The following is a 22,879-nucleotide window of genomic DNA, read 5'->3' as shown; positions in this document are numbered from 1 at the left end:
AGAACCAATTACCCTATTCAAAGGGCTATTTTAGCTCATCAAAAACATACACTGTGATGTTTTATTATACCTTTTTCTCAAATAAAAAGCAAGTTTGGATTGAGAAAAGAATTGACAAACTACCTCTCTTAAGGGATCCCTGGAAATTTACCTTATAGGGTTCCTACATGGAGGTGTAGATGAGATTTTGTGATTCAAACTCCAGGTTCTGATTTAATCAATTTCTTTTTCTTAAGTTTAAACTAGGCTGTTTATAAATACATTTAAATTTCTATTTCTAGAATCCATTGATCAATAGTCATCTGGGTTATAATTTAGCTAGCCACATCAAATATATCTTTGCCCATTAATATATTGTTGTCTATAAGCTGTAACAGGAATTTATTGGTCACAGAAAAATCCTTTCGACTGCCTCCATGTGGACTGAAGTAAAGGCATACATCTTGGCAGGCCTCTCAACCACAGCATATACTGCCGTAGTTATAATACAGCTCACTCAATGTACTTGTTAAGGAATAAGATCCAAAATTATTGCTATTCAATAATCCTATCAAAAGTTCGTGCAAAAGTAAACTTATTTATGAAGGATTACCTGAGATATATATGCAAGCCATCTATTTCTCTGGACTTGTTTTAGGCCATTTTTCACATTGCTATAAAGAACTACCTGAGACTGGGTAATTTATAAAGAAAAGAGGATTAATTGGCTCATGATTCTATGGGCTATCCAGGCTTCTGCTTCTGGGGGGCCTCAGGAAACTTACAATCATAGTGGAAGGTGAAGGGGAAGTAAGCATTTCTTACATGGCTGGAGCAGGGGGAAGAAGATTGAAAGGGAAGGTGCCACACACTTTTAAACAACCAGGTCTCATGAGAACTCTGTCACAAGACAGCACTAGAGGGATGGTGCTAAACCATTAGAAATCACCCCCATGATGGAATTACCTCCCACCAGGCCCCACCTCCAACACTAGGTATTACAATTCAACATGAGTTTTGGGTGGGGGCACAGATCCAAACCATATCAGGATCAAAGAGCACAAAGTCAAATGACTTCAGGGGTCAGATGCACAAATAAATGAACAAAGTGGTCTGGTGTAATTAATGAAGGGAAGAGGGATGAGCAGTATGGTTAACTGATGATGAGCATTCCATGCTTAGAAGCATATTCTTTTTCTTTTTTAAGATATTGTGCAGTCCAAACAAACTTATTCTCATACATAAATGTGGCTTGCAGACTGCCTGTCTTTACTCTCTGCATCTAGAGAATTGATTATCTGTCTTAGGTTAAGTTAGTGCTTCAAAGCACTACCAGGCATCTACTTTTTTGTGTCTCCTTACAGTTCATATTACTGAATTTGGACCTGACACTATTGTTTTAGGAAATTTTTGGCTGAAAATCAGGGGACATTTCTTATTCTTTGTCATACCCTAATTAATTGACAGCTTCTTTCTATAAAGCAGTGAGTTTTTCTCTTTAACAAAGCTGCCTTTATGTGCTATTCAAGATATCGCAGTGATCAGATCATAATCCACATGTTCCTCAATTCTGTGCTTATGAGGATTCTTGCTTCAGAAGGACAAATAGAAATCGCCCCCACCTGACTTTCTCTGGAGTTATCATAATGCTCTGTGCCACGAAGGCCACTTTCCCCTCTAGGCAATGTGGTAGGATTACATCTCCCAGTGCTCTTGTGATCAGGGTTGACTGTGAGTAGTTCTGGCTAATGAACTTTGAGCAGAAGCAACCTGTGCCACTACCAGTCTGGAACATTTATGACCAAATGTGAGAACCACCAGCGACTTGATTTTCCTCCGCTGCTGTGTTACAAGTGAGGATAGCAATGACGACACCATTCCAGGGTCAGCATTCGACTCAAAGTAGACATGCAGTATGAGAGCAAAATAAACCTTTGTTTCTTCAAGCCAGTGAAATTTTGTGGTTGTTTGCTACTTGCATTGTATTCTAGCTTGAATCCTCCCTATGCCAAACCCCTCAAGTCATTGGAGGGGTAGATACAGAGAAATCTCATGGTTAGGCAACTCCCTGAACATGACTGCTTCTCAGGGTCAAAGTGACTTGATTCTGTGTTTAATAACCAAGACGACTGACAGCAATAAAATCCAATTATATATATATATTCTTATTTGAGATGCAAGAGGCAGGCTTTCTCTATTTCTAATGATAATTTTACAAAAAAGAAAAAACTGCATAATTTCTTGGGGAAAAAAAGTATAAGAAATCTACAGAACATATGGTGCTTGTATTCCTTTTCCTAAATTATAAAACTTTTTTTAGAATGAAAAAGACTAGGCCTTGCAATAACCTAGCTTGTGTACTCAATTGATCATTTATCAAGCTGATCTCTTCCTGGATTGTTACATGGCAAGTAAACAACAGTCTCCTGTCTCTTGGCTCATAAACAACTTTAGTATATTTAATACTGCTGGGGGACATACATGGTATTTCAAAGGATAAAATATTTCTCTTATCTTAATAGTTTTGCTTCACCTGAGCAACTAGTTTGTTTTCATCTAGTAAATATAATGACCATTTCTTTTCATACGTTGTCTACTAGGAAGTTGACTGTCAGATTTTAGGATCAAAGCTAGCAAATATGGAGGATCTTACAGTATGTATTTTGTGCGCTGACATTACTCTTAAATATCAGATGAAATTTATAGAGCCTGGAATTTTAAGATACAGAGAGGAATTCCAATTTACATTGTTTACAGTTGTTGATTTGCAGTGGTATCTTAAATGGAAGCAACCTAATAACTAGGTGATATAGAATAGTAGTTAAGTTCATGAGCTCTGGAACCATATGAGTTATATTCAAATCCTAGTTTTGCAACTTGGTAGCCATGTGGCCTTAAGCAAGTTATTTCACTGCAACTGTTTCCTCATCTTTAAAATAAGGATGATTCCCTCTATTGTTGTGGGGATTAAGTGTTACCGTATGGACACTACTGTATTAAGAACATTTCCTGGCATATTAGTTAATATAATTATTTCTCTAATAATGAATGGCCAGTGATTACAAGTCAATACTCAGGAGTCAACCTAACTGAGAGCCTTTACCATAAAGAACCCCGTGCTGCATCCTAGAGATACAAAAGTGCATAAGGTCTGGCCTTTGTCTTAGCTCATGGAATGTAATAGCCTAAAAGCAGAAGATACATAAGTGGATAATGTCAGTACAGTGAGACAAAATCAATGATACAATAGAGTTATTTGGTATTTGGTATCAATACATATTTTGTTAACATATTAGTATAGACATCTCATCTTCAAATCTTCATGGACATACTAATTGTTGCATCCTTCTAAACAGTTTTTGGAAAGTGGAAAGCACTTAAAAATTGCGGGATAGAGTAATTAACTCTATCCCTGTTAACGGTGGGGCATTCAAGTGGTGCTAGCCAGCAGACATCTCACAGGATCTACCACAAAAATAAATATAATTATAGTTGTAATGAGTGACCTATGAAAAAAGTGGAAGTGGGATGCTGAGATGCATTATTCTGGCCTGGGCATTTGAGGATAGTTTCCCTGAAGAAGTAGCTTACAAGCTGAGACCTACAGGATGACTAGTAGTTACCCAAAGAAGGAGGGTTCCAGTCAAAAGTAATAGGAAAAAAAAAAAAAAAAAGTAAATACAAAGCAGCTGAGGCAGAGTGGAGCTTGTCAATTGCTTTCAGGTTCCAAAAACTAAAAGAAGGGAAATACAGCTACTACATAATAAGCAAGTAAGAAACTGGCATAAGGTGGTTAATTATTCCTTCCACAGGGAGGTCTTCTCTGGCCACTGCTATCACATAGCCCCTTTCTCCCAGTCCTTCATATCGTTACCCTCCCATATTTTCTTTACAACACTTCTTTTAACTTATCTTATGTATGTGTTTGCTTTTATTGTATGTTTTTCTAACTTGAGTATAAGCTCCATTAATAATAGAGCTTGTCTGTCTTTCTCATCTCTATACCTATAACATCTAACAACAGAACGTGGGTTCAACATTGGCATTCAGTAAATGTTGAATAAAAAACAAAAATGAAAGCTAGGCTTTATGTGAAGGGCTAATATGAATTATTATGAAGGGCTAATTATGAAGGGCTTTATACCCCATAAAACAGATTTTGAACATTAAATTAACAGAAAGCAAATGAAGAATTGTAAGCCTAAAGCAATGCAATCAGATTTGCGTTTAAAAATCATTAACTGTTGTGTCAAGGGTAGAGCTGAGGGACTAGGACACACTGTGGATGTGTGATGGCAGTATCGGGAATCAGTGTGATGGCAGTATCGGGAAGGACAGAAATTGATAAACTTGAGAAATGGAAAGAAAACATAATTAACAGGGCTGAATCTTTGAAAAGAGAGAGTGAGAAGACTCCTAGATTTAGGGGTGAGCAACTGCAGAGTGGAGTCTCTTAATGAGAAGAGAGGGGAGCTGTGCATATTTGCTGTTATTGTTGGTTTTTTTTGGTGGGGGAGGGGGTAGTCTGGTAGAGATTCTTGACTCCTTTTTATTCAAATTAAGTTTGAGGTGTGGGAGACAGTCAGAGTGCCGTGAAGGAAGAACCTGGATAAAGGGGGCTCTAGTCAGGAAATAGAGATTTGGGGATCATGAGCACAGAAGAGGAACTGAATCCATAGGGATAGATACGATGGATTAGTGAGTCGTGTTCCAATGAGAATAGAAGAGGGCCCAGGCCATCTCCCCAAGCAGCTCAGGAAAAGAAAGAGAATCCACAAAGCCGACGGGGTGGAGTGGAGGGAGGGAAACCCTGAGAACGCAGGTCACAGAAGACATGGAAAGGGCACTCCCTGAGAAGGAAGCATTCTTCTACAGGATGGCTCGGGAGTGGTTTCCGGAACAAAGGTCCCCTGACCAGTGCACCTGATTAGTAAACCTTTAGGTTTTATTTCCATAGACACTTGTACTCAGAAAGTTATACCAAGGAGAGATTCTTCCAGAATATAGAACTAGGATTCCAGTGGACAATGGGTCTTTTGGGAAGGTGGTCAAGATTGGAATGATACTGCCCAAAAATGCGGCATGCAGGAGGGGGAGGAAAGAAGGTAATGACTCTGAATCCATGGGGAGTGCGCTGTGTGTCATGAGTGTGTTGTGAATGCACTGAAGTAAGAACTGCTGTCTTTATTTTAAAGTTACTAGCCCCAAAGTTCCAAACTTCCCACGTCCTGTGTTTGCTGTGCTTGGCGGGGAAGCTAGAATGGAGGAGGAGAAACAGACTTGAAATTGGTGAAGGGGGTCAAAGAGATGATGAGGAAAGTAGGCCTTTAGGCTCAATGCTCTTAAGCTGTTAACAATTAGCAGAACGCTGGCAGGCACAAATGATGTTTCTATATATTTGTTGTCACTGAAAACACTCATTGAATTAGTTTGGAAATTATATTTCTGATGTAATTTCTGTAGTTCATGTCATTATGGATTCAGGATGCTCAAGAATGCACACATACTTTATGAGTCATATTCGTTCAGGAATAATGTAACTTGAGACAGCATCTTTGAAAGCCATATTACTTGTTCCAGGACTGTATATATTTGGAAGCAGCCAGAAATTTCTGGCCAAATTACAGAATTTATGAGATTTAAATCTATACTTGCAAACAGATGGACATTTGACACAGCACTGGAATAAAGTGAGATGCACTGCTCTTTGCCCAGTGGAGATGATTCTGATCAGTAGAAGTCACACTTAAAATGCAGGAGGAGATGCAGTGTGCTTCCCTGTTGAAATGCTTCATATGTAAGTTGACACCCTTCCGAGTGTCAAAAAATAAACTTTCAAAAAGAAAATCAACCCAATTGAAGGTATTAAGAAAGTGTTGCTCCAGAAAGTGAATCTCCATATGTCATCTATGATTCAGTTTCTCCCCCGACGCCTATATTTTACCATTTAATGCCTTCATTTATCTGTCCATTCACTCAGCAAATATGTACACGTGACAAACACTGATGTGATGGTGACCAAAACAGAGATGTCATCTGCCCTCAAAGAGTTCACATTACAAACAGGAAAAAAAAAAAGAAAAAGAAACAAGGAATAACAATTCCAATGCAATGTGTTAGGGTAACACAGCAAGTCAGCACAGATTCTGAACCAGATTTGGGCAAAGTTTAGCCTGCGACCTGAAGAACCTGCTGGGAAAGATGGGAAAGAGTTTTTTCCTTACTTTATTTACCCCTCCTGCCACCCTAACTTTCCCCCAAATGTTGAGCCACTTATCCTTTAAAACTACTATCTAAATCTGTTCAAAATTCCCACAGGCTAACGTTTCATAAAAATAGCTGCACTAAATATTGAAGATGAAAGAGGAAAGAATACAGAAGATATAAACAGCACAAAGACAGGCAAGTTCTCAAAATGTAGGGTGTTGATCCTTAAGATAATTATGCAATGGGTCCAAAGAAGTAGGGCAAATTAGCTTGAACCCAGCCTGGCATTCTGTTCTCCCAGATCCACATCTTCTTGGAAGTAAGGATATTTATTTTTATAGAAGGAAACAGACTTGTAGCTAATTGTCCATTTCCAATGAAAGATGGAAAAACATCTTACCTTTCATAAATATAAGTATCTCTCATTTTTATTTCTAATACTTGGCAAATGACATTTTACACATCTAATTGGCTATATAAAGTATGAAACAAAATGAATTATCTCATGCTCACTCCACAAAAGGTATGTTTTTGCTGACAATGCTTGCAAGATATGCTTCCTTAACTGTGGAATATATGCACATGTATACAATAAGAGCAGAAACTAATACTCAAGCAAATTTTCAACCTTGAGCAATGGGCATATACAAAGATATGAGTTCAGCTACAACCTCAAATCACGGCCCATTAAACTGAGAGGAGTATGAAAATAGTTGCTTAAAGGTTACTGAATTACTTTTTCTAAGGGACTTAGGTCTGTATAAATCTATTTCTAGAAAATACGGACCTAGCTTTTCTTTTTACTCTTCTCTTCCTGTCTCTTCCCTTTGTGCTCATTTTTAAAAGTTGCCTGTTTTTTCCACTCTTTTTCTTATCCTTCTCTTCCCTTCTCTACCTTTGAGGTGACAAGACACAGCGAGACCTGTAGGGCCATGTTTGAGCAGGTGTCAGAATCAAGGAGGCTGGCTGGGTCTGGTGGAACCAGAGTCAAGGATGCTGCCAGATTGCCAGATCCTATGGAGCAGGATAAATAGTTAGTTAGGACCAAGGCCAATGGGGCCACTGGGAGATGGGACTAGGAGCAAGGAGCCAAATGGGGCCAATAGTGGCCAAATAGAAGCCTCCAGCCATAATCCTCCCAACAGGAAGGCCAAATGCAACCACTATCTGCACACAAAAAGCACCTTCATATGAAACAAAAATGAGGTGAATGATCACAGTATCTGGTTCTACCATTATATTAAGGTGCTGAGGCTGAAAATATGGTTGGCAGAATTGAGATATTAGTCACATACACAGTGAATGATCAAGTACATGTTGAGGATAATGGGAGTCAAGTTTTCCACTTTTAGAGAAAAATTTTGCTTATATAGAAAGGATATAGGCTAAAGGGAACCCTGTGGTGTTGAGTTAGATTTAGAGATATAATGTAAGCTCATGTTTGATGGATAGATGGATAGATAGAGATGATACAGAAATTTACACAGGTGCTACATTTTATGTGTGTGTGTGAATATGTGTGTGTGTGTGTGATTGCTAGCTCTGTCCACTATGAAAGCCTAGAAACGATACCACTTAGGGAGATGTGAGTACGCCCAGTGCCCAGATCTTGGTTTCTAAAAACCACTCTTCACTACAGAAGAGTTCCTGAGAGAAAGGGCTGACTCAAAGACAAGAACAGGAAAAGTACAAGATGAATCTGGAGTATCTTCTGCCAGAAAGTGAGGAAATGCTCAAATAATGAGGGCGACTTGTCAAACGGATATATGTGCTAACATCTAATGGCCCAATCCGGAATAATGTGAGCATCAAAATAAATAATGATGTTAATGTATTACATCACTTGGAAGGAAATAGTTATCCATAAGTTTATACACATATAAATAAACAAATGAATAAACAGATAAATGTAGAAGACAGGAATTTTTCTTTCAGTAGAATGCTAATTGATAAATGTAGATGAATAAGGAAATTAGAAAATCACCACTGAGTAACCATCATTGTAATAATTGCTTCAGGCAAAAATCATCAACGAATGTTAAATCTAGTGTGTGAAGATTTCAAGAGTAACAGAATACTTGTATAGCTTCAAAATATTCCATGCATGGGAAGATTAGCAATTTTATAATAAAGCAACCTAGCAAACATTACCTTCATCAATTGATCAACATTGTGTCCCTCCTGATATGATGCACTGTGGAGAACAGGGAATCACTGGTTAGGAATTCCTACTAAAAATCCATCATCTGAATGTAAATGAGGAAACATCAGGCAACCTTTAGAAAATAACTGGCCTGTACTCATCAAAAGTAACAATGCCACAAAAAAGCAAAGAGAGAGATAAAGTCCCACACTGAAAACTAAAGAGATATGACAACAAAATGCAGCACATGATCCTGGATTAAATCCTGGGCTGGAAAACAAATAACAAAAAAAGTTTGTTTTTTAAATTAAAAAGGGCATTCTTGAGACAATTGGTGAAATGGGAGGCATTTAAGGATTAGGTGGTAGGATTTTATCAATGTTATAAATGTTAAATTTTTGATTTTGTTGAGTGTATGGTGTTATGTCTAGAAATTACACTCAGATAGTTTGAGGGAATATATATATGTGTATATATATATGTGTGTATATATATACACACAATAATATACAATAATATATATACACACACACACACAACAATAAATGTAGTTAAATATTAACAACTGGAGAAGCTGATAGTCGTTATTACTATTTTTTTTTTTTTTTTGAGATGGAATTCTACTCTCGCTCTGGCTGGAGTGAAGTGGCGTGATCTTGGCTCACTGCAACGTCTGCCCCCTGGGTTCAAGCGATTCTCCTGCCTCAGCCTCCCAAGTAGCTGGGATTATAGGCGCCCGACCCCACACCCGGCTAATTTTTGTATTTTTAAAACAGATGGAGTTTCACAGTGTTGGCTAGGCTGGTCTCAAACTCTTGACCTCAGGTGATCTGCCCGCCTTGGCATACCAAAGTTCTAGGATTACAGGCGTGAGCCACTGAGCCTGACCTCTTTGCACTATTCTTATAACATGTCTTTATAAAAGTCAAAAATATTTCAAAATAGATAGCAAATAACCATATATTATTTATAAATGCAATGAAAGAAAAATATCTTAACAGAATTAATAAATACAATTTTAAATTTTTAAAAAGATTTATGAAAATATGGAACTAAAAAGCCAACAGCATTATCTATATTTCAATGTTCATACTTTTCAAGCACTATACTGTTCGGAAGGTAAAATTATATTTCATCTTATGTTTTCTTTCATCGTGTTTGGGCTATTGCCAAAATTTGAAAAAAATTAACAAAATACTCATAACTAACACATAAAATTTACAAAAATAACTATGAAAACTTCAAGAAAAAATTGTCTTTTTCTTTATTTTTGAAAACTTATATATAAATTACATAATTCAGAATAAAAAAACTCAGTTTTGTTCTCAAAGGAAGTAACAATATAAGTGAATTTGCTTGCTCTCTCTTTCTCTCTTGGCTAGGTTTCATATGTCAAAGCTATTGATATTTGGATGGCAGTATGCCTCCTTTTTGTGTTTTCAGCACTTCTGGAGTATGCAGCTGTAAATTTTGTATCAAGACAACACAAAGAACTTCTGAGATTTCGACGAAAGAGAAAGAATAAGGTAAGTGATTACATGTATTGGGTTTGGCAGAATCCAGTTTTCACTGGAAAGTGAATTTGTTGTATTTAATAGAGATGAAAAGAGAGGCAATTGGGACTGGGGATGAAATGATATAATATTCATTTCGTTTTTTTCCAATCCAAACTAAAAATGTCAAAAATAGCTTTAGGGAGAAAATGATGACACCTAGCTCTACTTTAAAGACCATATCTGATGACATGGGACCTATATCAAGTTATTTTTAATGTGCTTCCTGGAACGACACTCTTTAAATTTTAATTAATGAATTATGTCATTTCTTACTTGCAATGTTAGAGCATTTCTAATGGTTTCACTTGATGTAAGTCATCAAATGTAATTATTAAAGTTCCTTTGTCAGAGCTAATTCATTTCATTATTTCCATCAAATATTACTTATTTACTAATACCATGATGATAAATACATGCAGATCTCTGTGATCTCTTCTTGATGCGTATTTTCATGAGCTAAAGACATTTCTTTTGAAACCCTGTGGGAAACACAATAAAGTGCTATTGTTGCCTGGCTACTATCTGATAAATGATGAAACCAGGAGGAAACTTAGAACATCATGAAGAGACCATAGAAAGTTGCAGAAGTAAACCCCTAATTGGATTTGGACGCCCTAAATGAAGTTTTTCCTCTATGCAGAACTGTAATGGCATCTTCCTTGACATGCACGTGGTTTTGACCAATCCCCTTTCTTTTTCTATAAGAGAGAGCCTCTATCAACCGCAGATCCATGCATTTACTTCTAATGTGAATGTGCCAACAGATATTTTAAAAGCAAATGGTCTTTTAAAGCAATGGACAATAATGTCAAAGTTTTGTGTAATTGTGGCAAGGATCCAATATCCTGGCATATTTAAGTCAAAAGATAAACCTTAATGATAATAGTCTAGTTCACATAGTGTGCATTTTTAAGTATTTAAAGGTTTCAATTTTTTAAGGATTCTTTATAGTTTATAAATCATACTACAATTTATGTATTTATTGAACTTCTTTAAAAAGCACTAAGCTTTGACCTCTCAGTGCTTGAGTCTACTTAGTATTAAACATATTCTAAAGCAGTAACTTCACTTATCATTTCTAATTGGCCTTCCCAAAAGCATCACTGCTCCAATAAACACAAAATTAACAGCAGCGTGGAAAGAACATCAGCATTCAGCATCGGGAGATTTAGTAATACATGAACAAAAAACATGCTAAGACTTGCATTTAATTAAATTTTTATGAAAACAGAAGCATATCTTTTGTACACTGAAACATATCGTGATGGGGAGATTAACTTTATCTTCTTCCCTCACCTCACCGTGGTCTACTGATCTCTCACATTTCTCATTTCTCCTCATTCTGCCTTTATCTCTTTTTCTTCCTCTTCTCTCTCCCTCTCCACCTCCTACTTTCTCATCTTTTCTTTCATGATAACTGGCACCAGTTGAACAACAATGACAGTACAAATGCTGTATCACAGGGATGACGCTCTGGTCTTTCTTTGTTATTAGTAACTGATAAAGACCACTTTCCCTTCTAGTATCATTAATTAGAAGTAAAGCAATATGCATGTTCCCTATCATTTTGATTTGCTTTTTGTCATTTTGATTTTCCATTTCTTTACATTTTTCCTTCTCCTTATACAATTTAGAATGTATCAAGCATGTCCTGTAAATTCTAGAAAAGATAAGTATTGTGCATCCGGTGTCCAAATGGGTAAACTGTGAAAGCTCAGACATATCCTACATCCACCACACATCCAATAATCAAAATATCCAGTAGAAAAAGTATTAGACGACAAGTTTAGATGCTCAATTCTGGGTCCTTCTTTTAAAAAATTATTTTTACCAGAGTGCCTCTTTACTCAGTTTTACCACATGTAAAAGTGAAATTAAAATATTTGATGCTCCTTCCTCTTTAGCTCATAGAAAGAGGGAAACATTCATTTTCTCCAGTGATTGGTATGCTGGGAAAATGCAGAAATGCAAAAACAATCATATCTTATTATTTTCTGATAACTGCTTGATATATTCAGGGGGCAAATGTAATTAAACATAATTATGATTTAATGAAGAAGAGAGTTTTTTTTAAGTTCAGTTTATATGTTGGGGTAGATACTTTGCATATGTGAAAATCTATTAATTGCTACATATGTCTGTTCAAATGGTATATATAATTACAACCAATTGTGTAATTATATTTAATCATATATGAATTGATTCTCTGGTTTCTCAATTCCTCTTGGTCCACTTTACCTTCCCACAGACAGAAGCTTTTGCATTGGAGAAGTTTTACCGTTTCTCAGATATGGTAATTGACTTTCTTAACTCTAAATAGAGGAATGTGGTCATCAGTAAAAAGCAGACAGCATATTCTGCACTACCAAGGCAGTGTTTGGTGGGGAAACACAGCCCCTTTTGTATTGAAAGTTGAGCAAACATCATCCCCCTTCAGCTAAGAAGGGTATTTTCTTTTTCTAAAAACTTTATTCTTGTCTTATCTCATCAATAAAAGGATATTTAAATATTACCCTTCATTTTATTAACAGAGCTATTTGATTGGTCAAAATGATTTAAAAATATATGTTAAAGAGAGATATCACATATATCTTGTAATAATCACCATAGAAGAAACACTCAGATACTTGTACAAAATTAGTTGAAAATAAATGGAAAATTTATTTATACAAACAAATTCTAAAAGCAGCTGCACAACAGACCTCAAAATAAGGCAACAAAATGCTTTGTGCCTTCTGTGTATCTTTAGAATCCATTCTAAATGTTAAAATATGTTGAGATTACTTATAGCAAGTGAACAGTTTAGTTTTGATAGCAGCATCCTTTGAAATTATCAAATAAAAAGAGGTCACAAAGACACATGTCCAAGTATAATGACTAAATATTAGGAAAGCAATCTAAAATAGATAGTTTGGGTCCATACGTGGTTTAACTTGGGGGTTCATAATATAGTATGCAATAATTAAATAGAAATCTATTGAAGCCAAGAATTTAGCCTGAGAAGTCACACACAAATAGTTCTGTCTACTAAACTTAACTTCTGGGGTAAACTATATTTAAAAGTAGCTCCCCAGATGATTCTATTGTACACTGCAGGTAAGCATCTCTGCAAGAGACATAATGTTAAATAATTCTTGCAGTAATCTCAACTTCATAACAGATTTTCTAGACCTGGTATTATTTTAAAGTACTTGCTAAGTTCTCTTATAATATGTAATCTCTCAGCAATTGTCATTTGCTACTAAAATTTACATCTTATTTCCCAGCATCCCAATTCTCCCTTTGTTTTTCATCCCTGAAAGATAATTTCACATGATCCACTTGCTTTTACTTGATTATCTTAACTGTAAATTTTTCATTGCATGGAAATTACGTAATTAGATATAGTGTTTGCAATATATATTTATAGATACAAGTAGGTATTAGACTATACAGCAGACTCTCTAATCTTTCTTTGGGAGACCAACATAATTATATCTCCAGTAGCTAAACAGTTAATGTTTATAGAAACTATAGAGTGAAAGGTATCTGTTTAATTAAATATTACTTTAAGGTATCTATTTAATTAAATATTACTGTTTATAATGCAAAAACAGGCTTATCTTATGGAAAGTCAATAAATTCTTATTTTTATAGAAGAAACATAATATAACACAGATATATTCATCAGAAAGTTTATACATCCCATTTGTTTTTAAAATATTTCAAACATTGGGCAAATTTGGGGGTGGTTGATTCTTTGACTTTTTGAAAACTATCTCTCTAAACTAACAATGCTCTGGGCTGATCAAATTTGTCATTTAAAACTATGTATTTCGCTTAGAAACAGTCTAAGTAATCTAAATTTTGAAATAAACAGAATCAAAATGAGTCTCAATGTTGGTACTATGCCCTTTATTGTCATGAGTACTGGTTTACATGAATTTTCTTCAGTACTCTAATTTGGCAGAACAGGCAAAGTAAATAAAATAGTCTCACTGTAGAAAGTTTGTCACAACAGGGGACCTTACATTAATGCAATTATTATTCCTAGGAAAGTTTTAACTAGGCTCAGCATTGGCTTAGGCATTGTATACCGCTTTTTTAAAATTACTTTTTCCTCTGTGAAGGTACCAGAGAATCCTGCGTCTATTGTGAAAGAACACAAGTTTGCTCTTGTATCCAAATTTCCCCACCCCACACTGTCCCAGCCTGCTGTGTGCTGATTACGCACTGCACCATGTCATGGATGCTATCTCCAGTGCTGTGTGTGTGTGCGTGTGTGTGTCTGTATGCATGATATGGAAGTATTTTGGTTAGAGTCGCTATTCCCATGTATGATATCATTACTTTAGTCCTGGAGGCTTGAAAAGATATGCCAAGGTATTTCCGAACATGTTATTTGTTGGAGATATGGATGAAATGGGATTGCTTTAGTGCATTTCATGTAGCTTCCTCCACAATGCAATGGAATAGTGCAATGGTTTGCTGCAAGAAAACATATGCACATAGTATTCTAGTGCCTGTTTCCCTACTGATGATTATTTATTAATTATTATTTATATATGCAAATGAAATAGGAATGTATCATTAGTTCTAGATTTAAGAAATCCTGACCAGGTTTATGTTTTGCTATGTTATCTTTTGAAAAAGATATCATTGACTGCATTTTGACCACCTGTACACAAACTTTATTTTATTTGCTTATGTTTTTATATGCTGTCCTACTTTAAAAATAATTCAAGATAGCTTCTAAGGATAATAAATAATTGATTTTTCTGCCCTGTGCATTTGTCAAGTCTATAGTCTAAGGATAAACACAAACGTACATATATGCTATTCTGATGAAAGTGAGAAGGATTCACGGTTGAAAGCCATATGGCATCCATATACACTAATTATTCAATAATCTTTCCATTCCAGGTCAGCTTATGCTATTCTAGAGCTAAGGTGTTCTTTAAATAGATAAAGTGTTTCCTACAAATGTCTTTCATGCATACCCGAAGAAAAGTTATTTCCCAATAACTTAGATTCAAACAAAATTCTGTTTGAATGACTCTACTATCAGGAGTTGAAATCGCATCCTCTCAAATAAGACAAAAATTGTAAGACTTTAATTATTCCCTGTAAACAAATATTTAGATATTTAGTTTATGTTAAACGCAGCTATTTCTTATGGCTATATTCTCTGAAAATCTGTTCAGGAAAATAATATTTAATAAAATAATATAATCTCTGTTCAAATTTACATGCATTTTGGTGACTTCCATCTCAATGTTAATTAAAATAGAAATGCTGCTTTTTAACTTATGATGTCTATTGTAATACCCTATGTCACTCCATAATTATAAGTTGGCAGTAAGTGAATCTAACATATTATGCTAGATATAGATGTATAGATATTTAAATAAATCATTCCATTGATTTCTTATCTGTCCTCTATAATATTTCATCTAAAACATTCACCTTTTTAAATTTACATTTTACCATTTATCAATCTCCAAACTATTTCTGAATCTAAGTTTAATATGCCAAGTGTATACTTGGCTAATTAATAGCTAATTCAGATGTCATCTATAATAAATGCAGCGTTCTCTTGGAGTGAAATTTCAAATAATTTTATATTAACGATTGACTTACAACAACAAAGTATTTTTTAAACCTCATCTATAATTGCATTATTTTAGACCTTCCATTTATAAATGATATAAAAATGTGTGTAGCTATATGAAACTGAATATTTTATTTCAGACAGACATTTTAGAAAAACAATTTTAATTCATTCACATTTTTCATCTGTTCTTAATATTCTCAAAGGACAATGATTTTTCCCAACAAAATAAGTCATTGCTGTTTATTAGCAATTTAAAATAATCTACACATTTTGAAACCATATACATAGAAATTAATAACAATTTAATTTTCCTTCCTTTTTTACATTCCCATTTGGTAATAAAGTTACAAAAAAGTATTTAGCAAAAAGACATTTGGAATAATCTATTTAATATTTTAATTGTATAAATATTGCCCCAAAGGTACCTACTAAGGGAGAAACATTAAGATGCAAATTACGTGTGTAATGCTGTTATATCTTACAGCAATTCACATAATCAATACTTCATGCTGTTCTAGATGCTTAATGTTTTGTTGACACTCAATGGCAATATTCATGCCTTCATCACTCTCACATCCACATAAGTTTTCTTTTTTCTGGTCAATTTTGAGGACTGAGAAGAAGACACAAAATTAGTCCTTGCCTCACACGTGTTAATATACAGTATCATGTTTGGTGACAGAGATGAAGCAATTTTATTCAATGACTGTATGCACCCTTCTATTTTCTGTCTGTCTCTAATATTTCTAGTTATAACTTGCATTTTATATGAATCAGTGCTTGGTATAATAAATGAAATAAAATGAAAAGAGACATACAAAGTCTCACAGTATGATATAGAAGCATAATGACTGAAATGTTTTTTTATGTCAGTTTTAAATTTACAGAACAATGATATTCCTGTAAAAAGAATTGTGCAGTAGCTAAATGGTTGTCTCCATTCTTCATTGCCTGCCATTCTAACTTCCTTGAAACATAGTAAGAAGGTTTACTTGTGGGTAAACTAAACTACTTCTTTAACTTTTTAATCAGCGATTTTGCCCACTTCCTATATTTTATGTTGTCAAGGGCCTTAGTTTTATAACCACTAAATATTGGCTAACACATAACGTCTCTGAGTCAAAAGTTCTAGACTTATTTTTTATTCCTTGCTTTTTTGACATGTAATCCATGAGAATGTAAGCTGAAGCTATTTCCAGAAAATTATCTCACAAAAAATTTGAGTGCTGATTATAATAAGGAATATCGCTGTACATGTAAGCATACATAAACACAGGATAATTATGACTGGGTAATGCAAAGCAGAGAAATTAGTAATAAAATATTTCAGTGCTTCTTCTAATTTAGTAATCTAATAATAATAATAAGCTGATAGAAAAGCTTCATCCATGCTTAAAATTATTGTTTAGGTCATTAAAAAAATCCCTTGATATTTTTAAGGTCCAGGGGCTCATGGTCTCTCTCATCCCCTGTCTTACTGCGAGAGCAGACAGGACCCTGTACAGGAGTCTGTTCCTTTCCTTCCCACAGAGTTGAGATCCTGTTTCTGAAAGGGCTCTGATATGACTCCACATGCCTCATCTCATGGGCACATTCAAAATGATCGGCACTCTTTCATGGAACACATTTAAAACACAAAGACTCTTTGGTTCCATAAATTAGATTTGCAAAGAATTCTAGCAGTCACATGGCAAAACCCATGTATTGTAACAATAAGACAGTGAGGACTTGAGGGGTGAATGATCTTTTTACTTTTATGCTGTTGGTTAACCTTTTAGTGCAATAGTGCACAATGCAAGGCCACCTGGAGAACAGGTGACTGGGTAGGCCTATTTTACATAGTATTTTAGTGCTAGTTTGGTTACTCTGAGTTTAAAACATCTAATAGTAAAATGATTCAAGTTGTTATTAGTATTCTTTCCTATTGTGCTTTGTGCAATTTCTAGAATAATGTAATATTACACTCAAAATATGAATAATATAATAGCAGCAATTTGAGTGCTTTGTCTGGTGGTTTATATATTTTCTCTCACCCTAAAAGAACTGATAGGTAGTATAATAAATATTTTCCTGGAATAAGAAACCAAGAATCATAGAGTTAAGCAGCTAAATTAAGGCTATGCAGACTTTCCATGTCCTTGTCATCTCATCTCTAATAATTAAATGTTTTAACTGGCCATTCCAATATCTGTTTAAGCCTTTGCTCTCTGGGCAGATGGGATATGATATACTCTTCCTATGCTGTGCCCTTGGGTCATGTTGTGCATTTTGGGCTAAAATGTATTCCTTTTTTCAGTGAGATCTATTTGAGAAGCCCAAGCTGATATAAAAATGCCTTGTTCGAAGCCCTTAGTAGTATATTCAGCTATGGCTTTTGTTACAATGTAAACAAAACCCAAGATGGAATATCTGTCAATTTCAGGCAAAAGCCACTGAATCCTCCAGAAGCCAAGGGCAAGAACCCTAGGTATTTCATCTACAGCTATGTGTTAGTGCTTGTCCATGGAAGATTCAAGCCAAAAGCAATTTTCATACAAGTTTTCTCTTGTTGATACTCAGGACAAGCTCTCACCACATATGGGACTTTCCATTGGTAAACTAGATGGTCTGTTTTGTCTCCATTGGAAGAGAGTCATGAGGTTCAGACCATTCTGGGTACTCAGCTGCAGGGTCCATCATTGGCCCATTGTCACATAGGGTTTTTTTACATGGACATGATACACTTCAGCAGAGTCACTCCCCTTGAGTTGGTCTTGAATACACTATTTTAATTTTGTCAGGGCACTTAGACTGGAATGCCTTTTTGACATCACCCATGACACGGCAGGTATCTCAGGCCTAAATATAGACTGATGCCCTTCAGATTCCTTTGGTCTTGGGGGCTTTTTCTAACCAGAACTCAAGAGAATGCCAGTAGCTGTCATCCATGTAGATTATACCTGCTGACAGTGTCAGAGGATCTTCTAGTCTAGAATCCTAGCAGCCACCTTAGAGTGCCACTGTTGAGCTTTTTCCAGAAACTCCAGTCTATGTGTGTTTTAGCAGCAGATACTTGCACAATCAGTGAATTTTAAGACCTCAGAGGGACCAGCTTGGCTACTGCATGCTTTAGATCTCTCACAGTCTGCTTTAGTTTCCCTTTGAAATTCAGTCTGGTTACTTTATACAGTGGGGCCAACAGAAATCCAAAATGTACCTGCCAAATTTTAGCAGTGCCACAAGTTTTTTCTTTCTTTTTTTTTTTAATAGTGGAATGCAGAAGAAATAGCAGTTTGTCCTTAATGTTTGTGACTTGTAGCTAATGTCCTCAGACAAGGTTATGCCTTGTAAGTGGACTCATGGGGCTGGACCTTGCACCTTATCTGGATTAATTAGCCAGCCATACCTAGTCACAGGTGCCACTAGTTTCCAAACTCTCCCTGACTTTCTGCTTGATCAGGGAAACTATCATTTATTAAACAACTTACTTTTGACAATGATCTGGACCAAATTGTTTCTTATCCGGTTGTGACAACATACTGGAGAATTTAGGCTCCCTTAGGGATGGACACTAAGATTATAATTGTGTCCACCTCACATGAAGACATGCTGTGTTTGACTTTTTTTTTTTTTACCAGTGAGACTAAAAACAAAGCATTAGTCAAGTCTATCAAATCCAACCAGCCATCTCTGTCCTGAACTCTCGGATAGAGTTTTGCGTCCAAAACTCTTAAATAGTTTTCACCACATCCAGCCAGCATGGTGGAGGCTGTTGGGAAACTTCTTTACTAAACCTAAATAGTCAGCAGTCAGCCTGTAGGATCCATCTAGCTTTATCATAGGCCAGACAGGCTATTCTAGAGAGAATTAATCAAAACTACCACCCCTGTGCCATTCCCTTAATCAGAGCTAAGAGTTCCTGTAATCTTCCTACAAAGGAAGACTTAGGCAATTCTAAGGGCTCCCATTTTATTACATCCAATTAAAACTGGGCTAAGGAATGACTTGCCCAGGACTAGGCTCAAGCCAGAGATGCCAAGATCCTTCATTTATGTATCACATCCTTTCCAATCATACATTTGGTTAAAGGCAGTGCCACCTACTGAGTATATCTTACTCTCTTTTTTCCTACCTACAGTTTTTAGTGTGACCGTGATAACTGCTACTATAGCTGATCCTTTGCCTCCTTCCCTGCTCAAGCAGCTTCTCTTTGACTCTTTATATTCCTTTCCTGTTCCCCAGCATATTACCACATATTTTGCTTTGGCATCAGGTAATTGCAAGAAGCTGTGTTCACTACCCCATGACAATTCATCTTTACCCATAGCACAGCCATAGAGCCCCATTAAGAATTGGGCAAGGAATCCTGGCCTTCGAGTCAGTCTGTTTCTTTCAGCTGCCTTAACTGATGGAGTAAATTTAGCAACCTATGTCAGTGCCTTTTGTTTCCATTCCCCATTGGCACCATGGGATTTAACTTCTGAGCTGAAAGGAACAGATCGAACAGGGTTCCTTAGGGGAGTCCGCTGCCAAAATTGGAACAGATTTCCGTGCTCCCAGCAGGCGATAATGTGCCAGGAAATAGTTCACAGAAATCCTGTCAATTTTTGCTGTATTCTTTTTGTGTCTTAACAGCCACCTAAAGAGAGCTTATAGATGTACCTCTGGCCATGATCTTTCTTCTAAACAGCCTAGATTTTCTTCTCATCGGTAAAACCCAGTATAGCAGCTGCAAGAGTTAATGTACCCATGAATCTAAATACCCTCCTGCCTTCCCAGAATAAGGGCCACATGCCTAAGGACTCTCCTAATCCAGTGCTTACCTAAGTTTTGGTCGGGGGATATGGTTTGGGTAGGCTCCTTTCTGATCGTCATATGGCCATCCCAGATTTGCTGCTATACTTAACATATCTACTCTTCTGTAGAGATGTTACATTTCACAGCAGTGAGAGTATCAGTCAGTCCTTCTCAGCAGAGATTGATTGATTGATTGATCGACTGATTGATTTTGAGATGGAGTTTTTGCTCTTGTCACCCAGGCTGGAGTGCAATGGTGTGATCTTGGCTCACTGCAACCTCTACATCCTGGGTTCAAGTGATTCTCCTGTCTCAGCCTCTCCAGTAGCTGGGATTATAGGCATGTACCACCACGCCTGGCTAATTTTTTTTTGTATTTTTAGTAGAGATAGGGTTTCGCCATCTTGGCCAGGCTGGTCTCGAATTCCTGACCTCAGGTGATCTGCCTGCCTTGGCCTCCCAAAGTGCTGAGATTACAGGCGTGAGCTGCCACACTCAGCCCTCAACATAGATTTATACCATCCCAGGCTTCACCTACTCCAAAAGAGTCATTGACATTACACCTGCCAGTAATTCCTGAATGATAACACTGCAGCAGATTGGGGGTTAGCATTCACACCAAACATTACTTTTCACACTACTGCATCCAAAAATCTGTTATTAGCTCCTTAGTCAATTAAACTAAAGATGTAGGAAAGCATGGATTTCCTAGAGAACTGCTACCACTTCTTAGCAAAGTGACCCAGCTTCTTTATGCTTTGTCCAATTTGGTAGCTACCAGCCTCATGTGGTTATTGAGCACTAGAAATTTAGAGTCTGAATTGAGACGTGCTGTGAATGCAAAACACACGCCAGGTTTCAAGGACTTCGTATGAAATAAAGAATGAAAACTATCTCAATTTTTACTTCAATAAGTGTTGAAAGGTATTGTGAACATAATGAGTTAATTTTTTTTCAAACTGAAGTTATTTTGACCTGTTTCCTTTAACTTGTTAAATGTAGTTAATGTAAAAATTAAAACCACACACATGACTTTTATTTGTGGCTCACATTATGTTTTTATGGAACAGGGCTGCACTGTAGTCACTAGGTTGCAGTGTCACTTGCCTGGAGTTGCAGAAGGGAAAATTAAAATTAAGTGCAGTGTCCTTCCAAGTACCAACTGGGCTTTTGTTTTCATCTTGAGCTCAGGTCATGAAGCGGCCTGCTTTACTGGCTGTGTCTCTTTCCCTTGAGTAGTTTGTCCCACGAGTTTTTTTTTTTTTTCTTAAGACGGGATCTCTCACTCTGTCACCCAGGTTGGAGTGCAGTGGCGCAATCTTAGCTTACTGCAGCCTCTGCTTCCCAGTTCAAGCAATCCTCCCACCTCAGCCTCCAGAGTAGCTGGGCCCACAGGCGCCCACCACCACACCTGGCTAATTTTTCATAATTTTGGTAGAGATGGGGTTTCAGCATGTTGGCCAGGCTGGTCCCCAACTCCTGCGCTCAAGCAATCCACCTGCCTTAGCCTCCCAAAGTTCTGTGACTATGGGCGTAAGCCTCTGCCCCCAGCTCCCAAAATTATTAATTAATAGGAAACAAGGAATTAACTGTCTCTTGAGCCACTTTGCCCTCAGTTTTATCTCACCGATCATCCATCTGCCAATTCAACAGGGGATAAACCTGTGCGATCCATGTTCCAATAGTAAGATTCAGCATGTTATTTTCTGTAGCACTTTGGCTACCTCAAAACCAGGTTGGATCAGCATCATATTCTCCTCAGAACTCCCTCCTGGAACATTTGGCCATATTGAGTCTCAAAGGATCTGAAAGCCTGGTCAGCTTCTGTCCACCACTGCTGAGATTTGGGGTTCCAATTGTCATACAGACTCTCAGAACACCCATAGGCTTTAATCTAACTGTTATGTTCACTCAGCCTCCTAGGAGGATGTGAGGCAGGAAACCCATCAGGCCACCAGCATCTGCCGCGCACAGGAGACTCAGCAGGTTCTCAAGAGCTTCTTTTGCCCCTCATCACCCAGGACACATAGGTACAGCTGCCGTGGACAAAAGTCAGGGTGTATATGATCACCTTCACACAGAGAATCACAGCCTTTGCTCCAAACCACACTTGCATACCATCTAGTCACATGGGCCAAAGGTCTTCAAGCCAATACACAGCTCCCCCAGTGCAGGTGCAGCCCCTCACAGTAAATAAGGCTGACTCCAATTCCCCCTGTAGCTTACCTCTATTGTTTTCAAGGAAATGATGCTTTAGGAATCAGTGGTCACTCTCAGCACTATTGTAACAGCCCAGGCTGGGTGTTAACTCTTTAACTCGTTACTCACACCCAGCTATATGGAAAGATACAATTGAGAAAAATTCGGTTGCTCACTAATATGTTAATTTTAAATAGATTATGTTTGTTTTGAGATGAGCAGCTAAGGTCTCTAAAGATTTTAAAATAAGTTATTCAGAACAGATCATTAGAAAGGTAGTCAATGAATTCTGCTTTACTAAGCACATCAGCTAGAATCCTGATATCTGAGCATTTTGATAATGAATTTCTCAACGGCTTCAATTAACATGTCAACACCTCATTGGAAATGCTCAGTGAGAAGTTATATTTTGTCTTACTTTGAGAT

General features: G+C 36.7%; 1 protein-coding gene across 3 annotated transcripts in view; it reads left to right on the top strand.

Moving 5' to 3' along the window:
* Positions 1 to 22,879, top strand: part of GLRA3 (glycine receptor alpha 3) — a 208,296-nt gene that overhangs the window by 156,873 nt on the left and 28,544 nt on the right. For 2 of the 3 annotated variants that reach the window (XM_054554734.2, XM_002815301.5), the window contains exons 8-9: positions 9,712 to 9,855; positions 12,134 to 12,178. In XM_054554734.2, coding sequence (XP_054410709.1) covers positions 9,712 to 9,855; positions 12,134 to 12,178 — 189 coding nt within the window. The remainder of the gene's footprint in view (positions 1 to 9,711; positions 9,856 to 12,133; positions 12,179 to 22,879) is intronic. The other variant, XM_003776547.4, reaches the window with a different exon arrangement.

The sequence above is a fragment of the Pongo abelii genome, chromosome 3, assembly GCF_028885655.2.
Source record: "Pongo abelii isolate AG06213 chromosome 3, NHGRI_mPonAbe1-v2.0_pri, whole genome shotgun sequence".
NCBI lineage: Eukaryota > Metazoa > Chordata > Mammalia > Primates > Hominidae > Pongo > Pongo abelii.
This window is presented reverse-complemented; position numbering and strand designations above follow the sequence as displayed.